Source organism: Lynx rufus, unplaced genomic scaffold (genome assembly GCF_022079265.1).
Source record: "Lynx rufus isolate CCGP_SWC_20201006 ecotype Redwood Valley unplaced genomic scaffold, mLynRuf1.p SCAF_6, whole genome shotgun sequence".
NCBI lineage: Eukaryota > Metazoa > Chordata > Mammalia > Carnivora > Felidae > Lynx > Lynx rufus.
This window is the reverse complement of record NW_025814878.1, coordinates 45788731-45805248: the sequence shown is the minus strand read 5'-3', so window position 1 is coordinate 45805248 and position 16518 is coordinate 45788731. Positions and strand designations below refer to the sequence as shown.

Genomic DNA, 16518 nt, shown 5'->3' with positions numbered 1-16518 from the left:
GAAGGAAAACTTAAAAAGCTGCTGTCAGTAGACCTGCCCTAAAAAACGCTGAGGATGAAGGGAAAGGATGCCCAGAAGGAAACGTGGATGTTTAGGAATGAAGGAGGAGCAGCAGCAAATCTAACTATCTAGGTTAATGTAAAAATCCTTATTTTTTTATATTAAATTCTTTTTTTTTTTTTTTTTAAGTAGGTTTCACACCCAGCGTGGAGCCCAATGCCGGGCTGCAAGTCACAGATTGAGAACTGAGCTGAGATCAGGAGTCAGACACTTAACCAGCTGAGCCACCCAGGTGCCTCTCTCTTAAATTCTTTAAGTATGATTATTGAGAAGACAAGCAGGAATAAGGCAGATGCTCTTAGTTACAGGAGACTAAGGTGCTGTAACAAAAATTCAGTGATTTTAAAAAACAGGTTTTTTCTCTCATATCACAGAGGGAGGCATTGTCTCTGGCCTTTCTGCTCACATTCTATTGGCATCCTAACTACAAATTCAGCTGGGAGATGTAGTGGAGCTGGGGGAGTCACACACTGGGTTATAGCTTCGTTACTTAGGAAGAAAAGGCAAATGGATTTTGATGCATAGCTAGCAGCCTCTCCTGCAGCAGGTGAAAGAGGAAGGCATTTTGGACAAGAGGAGACAATATGATCAAAGGTATGGAAGAGAGAAAAAACATGTAAAGAGCTAATAGCAATTTTGATGCTGTTGGAATGTAAATAATGCGATAAAGCTAGAGAGTGGGTTGCGGCAGAGGAAGATGGATTTTATTCTTGAGGAGTTGAAGGGTTTTATACCGCAGATTTTCATTTCACTGAACTACTCAGGGGTGAAAGATGGGAGAACAGAAGACTAGCGGAGAGAAACCTAATTAGGAGCTTAGGGGGATAGTTTTGGTGAGAGGTGATCAAGTTTTAAAAGTAGGCTGTGATTGGAGCGCCTGGGTGGCTGGCTCAGTCCGTTGGGCGTCCGACTTCGGCTCAGGTCATGATTTCGCGGTCCGTGGGTTCGAGCCCCGCGTCGGGCTCTGGGCCGATGGCTCGAAGCCTGGAGCCTGCTTCCGATTCTGTGTCTCCCTCTCTCTCTGCCCCTCCCCCGTTCATGCTCTGTCTCTCTCTGTCTCAAAAATAAATAAAAATGTTAAAAAAAATAAAAGTAGGCTGTGATCATAGCATAGTTTTAGAAATATCTGTGGAAATAAAACTGGCAGGACTTGGAGATAAACCGAGGAGAAAGAAGGAAGCAGCAAGGCAGGATCTCACGTTCCTTACAAAGATGGCCAGGCGGCTGGTGGTATCAGCATGGAGTAGCCCAGAGCAGGAGCAGATTTCTTTAGGAAAAGGAGGAGTTCGGTTTCAGGTGATAAAGATAAAATACTGTGAAGCTTGAATTCCTACAGAATATATTAAATCTCAGTGAGTTGAAGCATGGAGCTCAAGACCAAACTCCTCTGGATGGCGTACAAGACCCTCGGTAATGTGCACCTAACCTACCTCTTCTATCATCCTCTATTCTGTTTTGCTTCAACCACATCAAACTCTTCTCAGAGGCCTTCCCGGACTCTGCAATCTAAAACAGGTTCCCTTAAATCACAGCATCTGTACTTTGAGGTAAATTGGGAAGGGCTTAATGACCAAATGGATGGGGCTGGAGAGACGGGTTGGAAGGGAAATGATGAGGAGGCTCAGGTTTGTAGTCTGGGAGCCTAAGTGGGTAAAAGAAACCAGGTGCAAAAGAACATTTCCAATAGACAATAAAGAACAATATTTACGCGTTTTGAGGCTGTGGTCCGGTCAAAGGGCAAAAGGAATCAAAAAGCTGGAATCGGATAAAGACAAGGCCTTTCCTCCTCCGGCGGCATACCTTTTACTCAGGGATCCTGAAAACCCACGTCCTGCTCCGCTTTCTTACAACAACGGTATTCTTCGCAGGGATTGAAGCCAGAGTGTGCTTGAAACCTCGGCTTTGGGTCCAGATTTCTCTTGAGCTATTGTTACACTGTGTATGTACAGCCCCTTATTCGCTGACTGACCTTGGGCAAGTTTCTACTTATTCTCTATGACTTAATTCTCTTCTGTGTAAAACGAGAGTAACATGGAATTTGGAGGGTTGTTATGAGCGTTAATTGAGATGATACCCGTGAACGCTTCCATGAGGTTCAACAAATGCTGTGGAGTGACAGATGGACGACATAGTTCAAAGGCACGAGGGCAGCAATTCTAGGGAGCTAAGACACAGACCTCCGGGCTTCCTTTGCCCAGCGAGGAGACCCAGGGAGCGGTCGCAAAGCCATACCTTGCAAACCTCGGTCCGCATTTCCTCGGGACAGTGTGGCCGCGTCTTTCCTCACGATCGATCGGGTCCCAGGCTGCAGCTTCAGCTCACTCCGCCACGCGGCGCCCGCTCGCGGGGCCTCTGTGGGCTCAGCTGTGTGTGATGCCCGGGCCCTAGGGCGAAGTCCGGTCTCCCAGGCAACCACATAAACTTCCGGTTTGAGGCAGGCTGGGGTTGGCGAGAGTCCACATTTCCGCCACGTGACACCCCCCCCCCACCCCCCGCCAGGCACCTTGAGGGCTGAAGGGCGCGCGTCGCGGGCCTGCAACCTCCGGCTAGTTCCGAAGTTGGACTTCCCGGCCCTGAAGGGGGCCAGGAAGGTGGGGAGGTGGCGCCAGCGGGGACGGCCGGGCCTGGAGGGGCGGGGCCTGGCTCAGCTCCCAGTTCCCGAGGCTCGGCTGAGAAGCCGGGCGGCAGCAGGACTGCTTCTCCCGAGCCGCCGAGCTGGAGCTGGAGCTGGAACTCCGCGGGGCCGGGGCCCCGGGTGCCGGGCAGCGGCTCCTCCAGGCCGAGGCCGCGGCGGAGAATGAGGCGGTGGCGGGTTCCCGGCGGAGCCGCCGGGCGGCAAGTATGCTGCGCTGGTTCATCACCGTGATCCTGTGTGCTGCCTTCCTGGGTCTGGTGAGAGCCGGGGGCTGGAATCCTCCCAGGCCGGGGGCGTGAGCAGGCGTCCTGCAGAGAACGCGGTCTTCCGAGTTCGAGTCTCGCCTCTGCCTCTTGCAAACTGTGCGACCTTGGGCGCATTCATCTGCCCCCAGACTTAGTTTCCTAATCCGAAAAATGGGCACAGTTCTAATCTTGGAGGGTTATTGTCAAGTGATTTTCCTAATATATTTTCCAGCTCCAGCCAACCGTCCTCCCTCTCCTACGTGGGGTGGGGAGCTGCAAGGGGGTTTGCCAGGTTTAAAGCCCCTGCCCCTCGCGCCCACGCAGACCCCATATTATTACACAAAGCTGCTTTTCTGGGATTTCTTCTTCCTCGTCTGACAAAATATAGCCACCTCCTTATTTTTGCAGATGGGGAAATAGACCCAGAGAGGGAAAATGCCTTTTCCAGACCACACAGCTGGCTTTAAGTGGTGGAGCCAGGAATAATATGTCTCTTATTCTGCCCACAATCTTATGTAAAACAAACCCGCAGATCCTTCGGTGTTTTTCTTAGAGTAAACTGCAAGGCCAGAAGCGTCTTTTGACCAACCCCTTGACCTTCCAGCCATTACCTTATTTCTGGACCTCTCCGTCTCGTCACTTGTCTGGAATATTGGGATCTTGGGGATTTGGTAGGGTGAGTTCTCTGAGGAGAGTCGCTTCTGGTCATTTAGCATCTTTCTGTGGAGTCACAACGGATTCTTAGAATGTGTCAATGTGGAAAAAGGAAAACTCATTGCGGACGCTTGGGGAGTCCTCACCTTGCGCCAGGTCCTGTTTTAAGTGCTTGGCAGGCGGGAAGTAATTTGATTGGAGATGAAGCTCAGCCTTCCCTCCATATACCAGGTGCTCACTCTGCCCTTAGTCTGGGACTGCTCTGGCTGGGGCAAGAGGCACACCCAAGTTTTAGAGCAGAGCAGTCCAATTAGAATCAATTAATCTTGAAGCCTAGACCGATAGAAACATTTTTTTATGTGTCCAGCAACTATCCTCTGATGGCTTGGGGTTTTCTTTGAAGAAAAACGTAGACTCAGAAACACTTAAATTGCTTATCTCCTGCGGATGTTGTATGTGTCAGAGGAAGGACCCCCAAGTGCATCCAGAAATATTGCTCTGTTTTAACAACATCAAAAAAAAACAGGAACAATATTACAATATTTTAATAAATTAAAATTTTTAACCTCTAAGTTCCTATTATTTGTATATAATCTAGTATATTGAAATGCCAAGACAAAAATTATTTTAATGTTACATTTTACTGTTGGTACAAAAGAGTCTTCTGTGGTATTCTTCGAAAAGGAAACAAAACTGCAGCAAAGAGCCAAAAAAAATTAAATATATATATTTTTTAACTTGAGAGTTGTCAAAACTAGAAAACCAGTAGGATTTGACACACCAGATACAGGGAGCCTGAAGCTCCAGTATACTAGTACTGTCGTCCTGAAATTTTCCTGGCTGTAAGACTTAAAATATTCCCCTACGTTACATTGAAATCCCCTCCTGTCTTTTTAATAGGGAAGAAAGCTACCACGTAGACATTATTTTAATGGCTGCAAGTAAGAGATTTCGTCTTTTTAAATTTTAGGGAATGAGTGTTGCTATACTGGGACCCACATTTCAAGATCTGGCAACAAATGTGAACCGCAACATTAGCAGTCTTTCTCTGATTTTTGTGGGCCGTGCCTTTGGCTATTTGAGTGGCTCTGTGATTGGCGGAGTTCTTCTTGACGCCATGAATCATTTTCTACTCTTGGGTAAGTACAACACCAATTGTAGCTCTTTGCAACTTTTGTGGAATTCACAGTTTGTTTTAAAACATGAAATATACTAGCTTGCAGAGTGGTTGACGACTCAAATGGGTGGTATACAGTCATGCCTGTTTCCATCTTTGCAGTTACAGGGAATCTGTGCTGGGCCCGCGCTGGAAATTTAGATTAGCCCCAGGGTGTGCTAGCTGTCTTTCACCTTCCTGACCATCACTGTAATTTAGGCACCACCCCTAGATCCACCAACCAACATACCAGTTGTCCAAAGATCTTGGCTTGTCAGGGCTTAGGGCAGATCTCCGAGGGCCACCATAGGTCAGAATGAATTCCTTGACCCTGCCCAGGCTAGACCCTGGACTGAGCATGAAGGTGGGAGGGAACGGTGGGTGAAATGACACAGGCTAAATTTTTGTCCCTGCCGCCCCATGTTAATGGTGACTCCAGACCTCTCTACCCCACCCTCAGAATAGATGGCAAAGCTTTTAACTTACTCTTTTTGAATAAATAGATATGTTTGAAGTTTATTTTTTGAGAGAGAAAGAGCACAAGTGGGGGAAGGGCAGAGGGACAGGGGGACAGGATCTCAAGCAGGCTCTGCACTGTCAGCACAGAGCCAGTGCAGGGCTCGAACCCACAAACTGTGAGATCATGACCTGAGCCAAAATCAAGAGTCAGATGCTTATCTGACTGAGCCATCCAGGCGCCCCTGAATAAATAGATATGTTTAAAGAAAATCTGGATTGGGGCACCTTGGTGGCTTAGTCAGTTGGGCATCCGACTTTAACTCAGGTCATGATCTCATGGTTTGTGGGTTCGAGCCCCTCGTTGGGCTCTGTGCTGACAGCTCAGAGCCTGGAGCTTGCTTCAGAGTCTGTGTGTGTGTGTGTGTGTGTGTGTCTCTCTCTGCCCCTCCCCTGCTTGCGTTCTCTCTCTCTCTTTCAAAAAAAAAAAATAAAATAATTTGGATTAATGTGATAAAACTGCTTTGGAAGTAAGGAGAATAATTTACTGTTATTGATGAATAAATGAATAACCACTCAGATTTCCAAAGTGGGTTGAGAATGCATATCTGTGTGGTATTTCCCTCCCTATTCCCTACCTAATTATTTAATACACTTCTACAACAAACTATAGTAATTGCATCTTATTTTTCTCTTTTTAATTTCTTACCTCCTATCTAAAAATCCCTCTAGGTTCTCTTGAGCTGTCTGGTTTGCTATAAAACTTTGTCTTATGGTATCTAATTTGATTATTAGCGTTGCTAGAAATGAACTCCTGTTAGGACAACTTAGATTTTATGGTCCATAAAGATTATGGAAGCTTGTAAAGGAAATAACCATTTGTAGATGCTGAACCTCTCATCCACTTACTATTACTTAATTGTAATTTCACCTACTTCTATTTATAGTTTTTATGATGTTGACTTGATTCGCGAATATTGTTTTTGATAGCTGACTTTTACCTTTCTTCTCAGGGGTGTCAATGTTGGCCACGACAGTTGGTCTCTATCTTGTTCCATTCTGTAAGACAGCGGGATTACTGATTGTCATGATGTCCATCTTTGGTGTTTCAATTGGCATTCTGGATACAGGTCAGTGAGCCCTTCAGTGTCCCCTCTGGGAGTGGGGACTTCCTATTAGAAAAAGTAGAATGGATGACATCAAATGGCTATTTGCAGTGTAAAATGACACCAGCCTACTGAATTGCTCCTGGGGTCACCCAGTCAGAACCACCCTTTTGGCAACTACTCTTCTTGCCAAGTCGGGTACCTGTTTTTGAGCAGCCAACCATGGAGTGAATTTAAAGAACTTTGTTCAGTGAGGGATTATTGCTTTATGGTATCCAAACAGGAAAGGGTCCGCCACGTGGGTAACTATGGTGCAGGTGAAGGGGCTTTCATTTTGGGATAGAACTTGATCAGTGTAGTATGGGAGGAATTGATGGGTTACTAGGTTGAACCAGCTGGCTGAGGAATCCTAGAAGTGGCTATCCAGTTTTAAAAAGCACTCTGCCTTTCTGAGCAACCTGTGCTCTGTATTATTTTCCTGCTCTTTTGTTTACTCTCAAAACCTCCTGCCTTCTTGCAGGAGATCCTCTCCATGGGTCTTGGTATCTTTTAAAAACCTACTAAATAATATGCTTGGCATTTTTGTCCACCCCTAAAAGCAACTCTTATCCCTTGCTCTACTGTTACTTAATAGATCGGGGATGTTTTGTACTTTAGGCTTCGTGTGGTTTAAAAAAAAAAAAAACAACAGAAAGAAAACCCAAGACTTGATGCTTCTTGCCTTTCACCTTGTAGAGGAGGTATCCTTGTTACCTGTCATGGGCACAGCAGAACTCTATAGTGTTCAGGTTTCTGAACACGTGTTTTGCATCTGTTATATACATGAATCATTTCCCTCAACTGGCTGCTTGGTAATTTGACCAGTATCTGGTGATCATATATACTTAAAATGTTTATAAATAAATATCCACCCTCGCCCTGCCATCCTGGTATTAGAACTGTGTTATAAAAAGCCTTGGGCTAATGTCCCTAGCTCTAGGAGGGAGTGGTTTACTAGCTTGAGGAATCCATTTGTGAGTATGTGATGTTACACTGCTTCCAGTTCTCTGGTGGTGGGAGGTTAGAGTGCCTTAATCACAGAATTGGGCGAGTTGTAACATCTGATCATTTAGAATGTTATATAATCCTAGTGCCACATAAAGTAGGCTCTTCCTCTTTCTGATAGTAATGAACGGGTTTTTGCCAAGTTTCTGTGATTAAATCATTTTCCTCATCTTTCATTGGTAGGTGGTAACGTCCTAATCTTGGCCATATGGGGGGACAGAGGAGCCCCACATATGCAGGCCTTACACTTCAGTTTTGCCTTGGGTGCCTTCTTGGCTCCACTACTGGCTAAACTGGCATTGGGCACGACGGGGTCTGCTGACAACCACACAGAAGCTGACTCTCACAGTTCTCTCAACCAGTCGTCTGAAGCTGACTCAGAATCTCTACTTGGAGTACCTGACAATCTGAATTTACTGTGGGCTTACGCTGTTATCGGTACCTACATTTTTGTAGTTTCTGTCTTTTTTTTGGCTCTGTTTTTGAAGAAAAGCTCAAGGCAGGAAAAAAACAAAGCATCAGCTCAGAGGTCTCGGAGAGCGAAATATCACAACGCTCTCCTGTGTCTGCTTTTTCTGTTCTTCTTTTTTTATGTGGGGGCCGAGGTAACCTATGGCTCTTACGTTTTCTCGTTCGCGACCACCCACGCCGGCATGAAGGAGAGTGAAGCAGCTGGGTTGAACTCCATCTTCTGGGGGACCTTTGCGGCCTGCAGGGGCCTGGCAATCTTCTTTGCTACGTGTTTACAACCTGGAACCATGATTGTGTTAAGCAACATCGGCAGCCTGGGGTCATCTTTACTGCTGGTGCTTTTCGACAAGAGCCCAGTTTGTCTCTGGATAGCAACGTCAGTGTATGGGGCCTCGATGGCAACCACATTTCCCAGTGGTGTTTCTTGGATTGAGCAATACACCACTATCCATGGGAAATCTGCAGCTTTTTTTGTAGTTGGTGCTGCCCTGGGAGAAATGGCTATTCCTGCGGTAATTGGAATTCTTCAAGGAGAATACCCTGATTTGCCTGTAGTTTTGTATACCTCTTTGGGGGCATCGATAGCCACTGCTGTTTTATTTCCTGTGCTCTATAAACTCGCCACCTCACCTCTCGATCAACAGCGGAAAGAACACAGAAAAAGCGAGGACCAGAAAGCTTTGCTTTCTAGTTCTGAGCTAAATGACTACGAGGAAGACAATGAAGAAGAAGATGCAGAAAAATGGAACGAAATGGATTTTGAAGTGATTGAAATGAATGATACAATGAGGAATTCCGTAATAGAGACATCTAGAAATATTCTGACAGAGCCCTTAGCTGAAGTCTCCAGTCACTCCCACTCCAGTGCGGTGGTGTTGGAGTCCTCTCCAGTTAATACTGGCAAGTCCCCTGTGAATCACCTTGCAAGAAACCAGGCTAAAAGGGACTAACACCTAGAGAAGATGGATTATTTACTGACCTCCCTGAATAGTCTCCAGTTCTAAAGAAGCCAGTCAGAGCAGAGCCTTAACGGATTTTCAAAATGCTTTGGGGAATCAAAATTTCTAGCTCAGAGTACGTTTAGCAAATGCTAAAAAAGTTTTGGGAGGTTCTGTAATTCCCAGACTTTTCCATAAAGAACAAATGGTCTCATACAGCAGGATCTTGTTGTGAGGCTAGTGTTTGGCACGTGGCTGAGTCAGTAATGTTTTATGGTCTCCATCCCTCAGAGCGTGCAAAGAAGGTGTTTGTTGTTGAGAGGTTGGGTGCCATTCTAAATAGCGTGTGAAACCGTCTAGCAGTTGAATCGATGAGCCGAACAAATGATCAGTCATCAGTATTCTGCCAGGGAAGTTGACGAGTGTCGTTTCATAAAAGAGCAACTTTGCAAGTGGACAGGGATTTTTTTCATTGCTTTGCCCTCTCTGTAGTAGCGCACCAGAAAACGCTAATCCTCATTTGATTTCTGATTTCTGATTTCTATGAAGAGAACACAGAACGGGACCCGAGAGACCTGGCTTCAAACCTTGACTGCTGCTTCCTACTTATCTGGTCCTGCACTCAGTCACTTAACTTACGCAGGCCTCATTTATCTTCTCTCCTGACCTGTGATTCCAAAAGTGAAACTGAGGTGGTTTTCAAACTAGGAATCCATAAGTTTTTTTATTTAAAGTATATGCAAGGGGAAAAAAAAAAACAAAACGTTTGTGCAAGATGTCTGTTAGAAATTAATATAAGTGCCATCCATTCTTCCTTTCAAATGAGAAATGAAGCAAAGTTGATAGTTTTAGGCATAGTACCAATTGTGAATACGTGTCAGTTTCAGAGACTCCATGTTTAATAATGATTTGCAAAACACATTTTTAGTATTTCATCCATTCTAAGATGCACCTTTTTTTCCACATTTATTTTCACATTTTTTTATATATATATGAAATTTATTGACAAATTGGTTTCCATACAACACCCAGCTCATCCCAAAAGGTGCCCTCCTCAATACCCATCACCCACCCTCCCCTCCCTCCCACCCCCCATCAACCCTCAGTTTGTTCTCAGTTTTTAACAGTCTCTTATGCTTTGGCTCTCTCCCACTCTCACCTCTTTTTTTTTTTTTTTTTTCCTTCCCCTCCCCCATGGGTTCCTGTTAAGTTTCTCAGGATCCACATAAGAGTGAAACCATATGGTATCTGTCTTCCTCTGTATGGCTTATTTCACTTAGCATTACACTCTCCAGTTCCATCCACGTTGCTACAAAAGGCCATATTTCATTTTTTCTCATTGCCACGTAGTATTCCATTGTGTATATATACCACAATTTCTTTATCCATTCATCAGTTGATGGACATTTAGGCTCTTTCCATAATTTGGCTATTGTTGAGAGTGCTGCTATAAACATTGGGGTACAAGTGCCCCTATGCATCAGTACTCCTGTATCCCTTGGATAAATTCCTAGCAGTGCTATTGCTGGGTCATAGGGTAGGTCTATTTTTAATTTTCTGAGGAACCTCCACACTGCTTTCCAGAGCGGCTGCACCAATTTGCATTCCCACCAACAGTGCAAGAGGGTTCCCGTTTCTCCACATCCTCTCCAGCATCTATAGTCTCCTGATTTGTTCATTTTGGCCACTCTGACTGGCGTGAGGTGATACCTGAGTGTGGTTTTGATTTGTATTTCCCTGATGAGGAGCGACGTTGAGCATCTTTTCATGTGCCTGTTGGCCATCTGGATGTCTTCTTTAGAGAAGTGTCTATTCATGTTTTCTGCCCATTTCTTCACTGGGTTATTTGTTTTTCGGGTGTGGAGTTTGGTGAGCTCTTTATAGATTTTAGATACTAGCCCTTTGTCCGATATGTCATTTGCAAATATCTTTTCCCATTCCGTTGGTTGCCTTTTAGTTTTGTTGGTTGTTTCCTTTGCTGTGCAGAAGCTTTTTGTCTTCATAAGGTCCCAGTAATTCACTTTTGCTTTTAATTCCCTTGCCTATTTTCACATTTTTAACATCTCTGAAATCAGACTTTGTCTTTCAGTAGTTTCTTAACACTGATAAAATTTAACTGATGGTTGTCCATGTACATATACGAAGTAATGTTGCATGTTACAATCAGTGTCTTAAACAGTAATCCATTCAGTTATGGAGATTTTACTATTTTTACAGATATTTTAAAGAGAAAAGTTATTTTTATATGCTGACTTTCTTGATGTTCAAGCAGGATTTGGAGGCGCGATGTTCCGACTTGAAAAGCTGTTTCTTCAGAGTTACTATGTTAGTACATCTGTGGACAGTGTCTTCCTTAGCAACAGGCTCTGGGTCTGAGCCTTGCATTTCCAGGACTCGCATTTCCAGTGTCTACCTGAGCCTTGCATTTCCAGGACTCGCTCCTCGTTGAGTCTGGCTGGTAATCACATTGTTAACACTGTAAACTAGGCTGCTAGTTTAATTTACAAAGAGGCACAGTCTTTTCCAGTGTTGGGAATATTTGTATCACCCATCTAGGGCTCTTCCTTTCTGAGTTTGAAACATCTGGGAAACCAAAATAATGAGTAGAAAGTGGCTTGGTAGCTTAGGGGTCCAGGGACCACAAAGGGTACTTCATAGGAGCGTGGCAAATGACTAGCACTGATGATAGTTTTTGTTAGTTTTATGGTGAATAACAGTTAATTTCTACTCGATTGCGGTATGTTTGCTTTCTCTTATCTCATTTCTATAATTTTGCCTTTGTTTTTTCCTAAGCGAAATACGGTCTCTTTCTTAACCACTGCCCACTCACCTTCTCTACCTGCTGCGATAATCGTTTATGTTAGTAATCTAGCACTTTTGGAGAAGGCTGGTGGAGAAATGTACAGTAAAACGCCTATTCTTGCTCTTTTTATATTGTACTTCTAGCTAGAACTTGGAGACCACCACTGCTGCATTTAGTGCGTTTTCTCAGGTTGGTGGAATTTAGGCAGTTGCTACTGTTTGGCAGCCGGGAGGCTTGCTGGAACAGGGATTCTGTCTGCAGCATCTACATTTAAGGGGTAGAAGATGCAGCTCGGGGAGAGAAGGATGATAATAAGAACATGGCAGCAAATTTGGAAATCCAAACTGGAAAATCCACTAGGGTTCCACAAACCAAAATGTGAATGGCCATGTGAGATTATAGGCATTGTGAAAGTTTGATGATGTATTTCCATATTGGAAGGATAAGACTTAGTACAATTCCAAGAATTAGCATTCATCCTAAGCAGTTCTTAGGTAAGTGTCTGTTGATCTGTGAGTAACCAAGAGTGAAGCTCTCTCTTGCTGAAGAGCAGATTTAGCAGTTTGGACATTTATTATCTCACAGTTTCTTGGGTCAGGAATTTGGGCATGACTTCCCCGGATCCTCTGCTCAGGGTCTCGTGGGGCTGCAGTCAAGTCGTTGGGTAGGGCTGTGCTCCTTTCTGGAGCTTCGGGTTCTCTTCCAGGGCCATGTGTGCGATGGTTGACAATCCTCAGTTCCTTGCTGTGGTAGGCTGAGGTCCCTGTTGTTTTGCTGTCAGCCAGCACCGGTACCAATTCCCAGAACCTCCCACGGGTTTTTTTGGTTTTTTTGTTTTTTTGCCAAGCAGGCCTCTGTAGATCCTCTCACAACATGGCAGCCTATTTCTTCAAAGCCAGCAGGAGAATCTCTCACCTGAGTCCACTCTGCTGGAATCTTCTATAACATAATCACAGGAGTGACCTCCCGTCACCTTTTCCATCTGCGCTTGGCGGGAAGCAAGTCATAAATTCTACCCAAACTCCAGGGGAGAGGCTAATACAGAGATGTGACTCATAGGGGGTCGACTTAGAGTGTGTTTGCTACTCTCTGGTACCTATAGAACGAAGGTTTAAGAGAACTAAAAAGTTTGAGCTGGGGAAAAGAAACCCTCAGAAGTCATTGAAAGTGATATAGGTACCAAACCGAGTGAACTAATGTGGGGATGGAAGGCTCCCCATAGGCCAGGCCAACAAACCTGATAGGGGAGAATCTCTTTGTTTGTGGGGTACTGGATAGGCTAACTCCGAGTTACGCCTTTTTTTCCCTTGACATTTTATGTCCTTTACCACTATGCTTTTAGCCTGTTCAAATGCAGCTTACTATGAGGGAAATAGGTAAATTTCAGTTTAATTGTATTTTCATAGTAAAGTCCAAGAAGACGTTGAGAGCATTTTTCAATTACTCTTCTTTTTTAAAGAAAAATTGTTTTTAAAAATCAGTTTTTATAGATTTTTTTTAATATTTATTTATTTTTGAGAGACACAGACAGAATGTGAATGGATTAGGGGCAGAGAGAGAGGGAGGCACAGAATCCGAAGCAGGCTCCAGGCTCCGAGCTGTCAGCACAGAGCCCAACACGGGGCTCGAACTCACTAGCATGAGATCATGACCTGAGCTGAAGTCAAATGCTCAACTGACTGAGCCACCCAGGTGCCCCTAAAAATCAGTTTTTATTATATAAAAGTAATGAGGGTCAAGTATAAGTAATTTATACAAAGAAAGGTCATGCTGGAAGATTAGGGAAGTACATAAAAATGTAAGGGACAAGTGTAAGTAATTTATATAGTTTTTATTTACTTTATTTTTTAAAAGTAATCTCTGTGCCCAACGTGGGGCTGGGACTTAGGATTCTGTGATCAAGAGTCTTATGCTCTACTGACTGCACCAGCCAGGCCTGTATAAGTAATTTATAATTTTAAACACCTAAAAAAAGTTCTTAATTTCTCATCAATGTAATTTCCTGGGTAAAGAGGTAAAAAGAGAATTTCCTCCTACCAGATAAAGTTTCAGAAACAACTTGAATTTTGTGTCCAGAGTACATGGACACTATAGTTGATGGACTGGTTGTTAGTTTGAAGACTTGTAATATATATATATATATATATATATATATATAAAATAAAACCATAGCAACGCATCACTCAGTCTTGCCACTTAAAAGTTATCACTAAAATCGAGCTTGAAGTTCTTAATGGAAGAACATCTGTTCTTCTGGGATACCCTGTGTCTGTGTGTGTTAAGGGCCAGTTGTTCACAGTGCTGTGAATGTGTGTGTGTTTGCATATGTGAACTCACAGATATCATGTGGGTTTGATATTTTCCTATACTCGGGGGGTGCAGTGGGGGTAGAGGTGGCAGAGAAGGGATACAAAAAAGCTTGAGGTATGATTCCAAGTTTGTTAGAGATGTTCCTTTTTTTTTTTTTTTTTTTGGAGAGCATGAAGGGGAGAGAACCTTAAGCAGGCTCCATGCTCAGCACAGAGTCTGATCCCACAACCCTGGGATTGTGACCTGAGCCAAAATCAAGAGTCAGACACTCAACTGGCTGAGCCACGCAGGCACCCAGAAACGTTCCTTTTTTTAACTGAAATTTTTATCGTGATTATTACAGATTTTCATGCAGTTGTACGTAGTGGCTCTTTGTTTTTTGTTTTCAAATTTCCTGAGTGAGGGATCTTTTCTCAGTCTGCAAGGGTAGAGCACTAGACTAGCGCTTCTCAAACTGTAATGTGCATTTGAGTTGCTTGTTCAAATGCAAATTCGAATTCAGTACTGCCTGGGATAGGGGCTGAGAGTCTACGTTTCTAACAAACTCTTAGGAGATAGGGAGCTATTGGCCTGGGGACCGACCACTTTGGGTTGCAAGATTCACTTTTTGGGAATGTCAAATTCTTTACTGCGTTGGGGAATTCAGTTTGTTTTTGTTTTAGCTTCTCTACTGACCTTAAATCTGTAGGAGTCTATAGTCCCCATGTACTCCCTCCTCTTTCTTATACACACACTCTCTAGGACTCTGTTCTGAATTCTCTCCAGTCCTCTCCGTTTACTGTATTCGCTGTTGAATATTTATTCCTTATGTCTGTTGAATGCCTCCTATTTGGCAGTCTCTGGGGGAGATGCTATGTGTACACGGGTGAGAAGATCAGGAGGTTCCTCCCTCCGTGGAACTTGGCCTCTAAGGCAGTACTGTCCAGTAGAGTTTTCCATAATGGTGAGAACGTTTTACATCTGTGCTGCCCAGTAGCCACTGGCCACATTTGGTGAATTGAGCCCTTGAAATATGGCACGTAAGACATAGAAAGTGAATTTTTAATTTAAATATCTACATTAGCTGGTGGCTTCCATATTTGATAACGCAGGTATAGTGGGAGAAACAAGTGGGAGAAACATCACACAAGATGTTTCCAGGAAGACTTTATTTTCTGTTATATTAGAAATTAACAAGTATTTGGGGTCAGAAAAGTTGTCGTAGATACCTTCTCAAACGGCATAATGTAAATTATCATGGCACTTAGGAAAGGCCTGGTTTTAATGGGTCATAGTGGTAGACAGTGGTGTTCAGTGATCTAAAAGAGGTTTATCTTTCCATGTGTGTTAAGGAAGCAAACCGAGGCTGGGTCATGTTGGTGGCCAGGAGGATTTAAGCTCCTCCCACTGAATGCATTTGAGCTAAGTTGAACTTGACTTGGATTTTTATTTAGCTATAAATAGTTTCATATTTAATAAGTTCTGAAGTTTCATAACATTGAATTTTGGCAGAGATAATTTTTCTATATATTCCAGCATTTTTTTGGGTAATTGTCTTAACTATGTGTTCTCATGTCCTCGATTTCTGCCTTGTTTATTTCTTTTAATTCTTGCAGAGAAGATCCCTTAGTTTCTTACACTGTGGCTGTTAATTCTCATATATTGTCTTCCTTTTGGCTTGTATTTTTAATTGCAGAATGCCTTTCATGTCTGGTCTCTAAGTTTTATGGCAAATTGCCTTTGATGTGTTTATATATATTAATAAAAAACGTTGAAGTTATCAGATGACATGAGTGACTTAAGGCATTTTAGCCTCTGAACAATTTGTTGAGATTATAGGGTGCTTTTTAAAAGAGTTATTTATTTTTAGTTAAGTATGTTCACGTTATTGTGCAACCATCACTGCCATCATTCACAAAACTGAAACTCTGTAACCCATTAAATGCTCTAACTCCCTATTCCACCCTCCTCCCAGCCCTGAAAACGATCATTCTATTTTCTATCTCTACAAATTTCACTACTCTACACACCTCATATATGCATCACACAGTATTTGTCTCTAAGTACCTCATATAAATGGCATCATACAGTATTTGTCCTTTTATGGCTTGTTTATTTCACTTAGCATGTCTTCAGGTTTCATCCATGTTGTAGCATGTGTGAGAATTTCCTTTGTAAGGCTAAGGGATAGTCTTTTGAGTGCATATTTTGTTTATCCGTGTATCTATTATATAGACTCTGGGGTTTCCACCTTTTGGCAATTGTGAATAATGCTGCTATGGAAATTGATGTACAAACATCTGTTTGAATTTCTGCCTGTAATTCTTTTAGGTGTCCCCACAAGTGTGATTGCTGGATTATATGGTAGTTCTGTTTTTGATTTTTTTGGGTGCTTTCATTATTTGGCTTAGATACCTGTTTTTTCAGAAGAAACCAACTATAGGAAAGAGGATGGAGAAACCCATGCTTTTGTTAGTATGGTTTCAAACTCTAGGCAGACTTCTAGCCGGTTATAATCAAGTTAGTATCACCCACATCCTGAGTAGATGGAAGATCCTATCAGACATCTACCTCAAAGTTTTGTTATCTCGACTTCAGAATTTTTTTTTTTTATTATTATTCAGTCATTGAGTAAGTGTTTGAGAGCTTCTTTGAAATCCT

General features: G+C 43.2%; 1 protein-coding gene across 1 annotated transcript; it reads left to right on the top strand.

Moving 5' to 3' along the window:
- The first annotated feature begins 2881 nt into the window (after positions 1-2881).
- On the top strand, positions 2882-9774 carry MFSD4B (major facilitator superfamily domain containing 4B). Its single transcript, XM_047102606.1, is given in 5 exon segments — positions 2882-2952; positions 4565-4733; positions 6220-6336; positions 7540-8747; positions 8749-9774. Coding segments are annotated over 5 exon segments (1581 nt in total). The 5' UTR covers positions 2882-2901; the 3' UTR covers positions 8785-9774.
- Positions 9775-16518: the final 6744 nt, after the last annotated feature.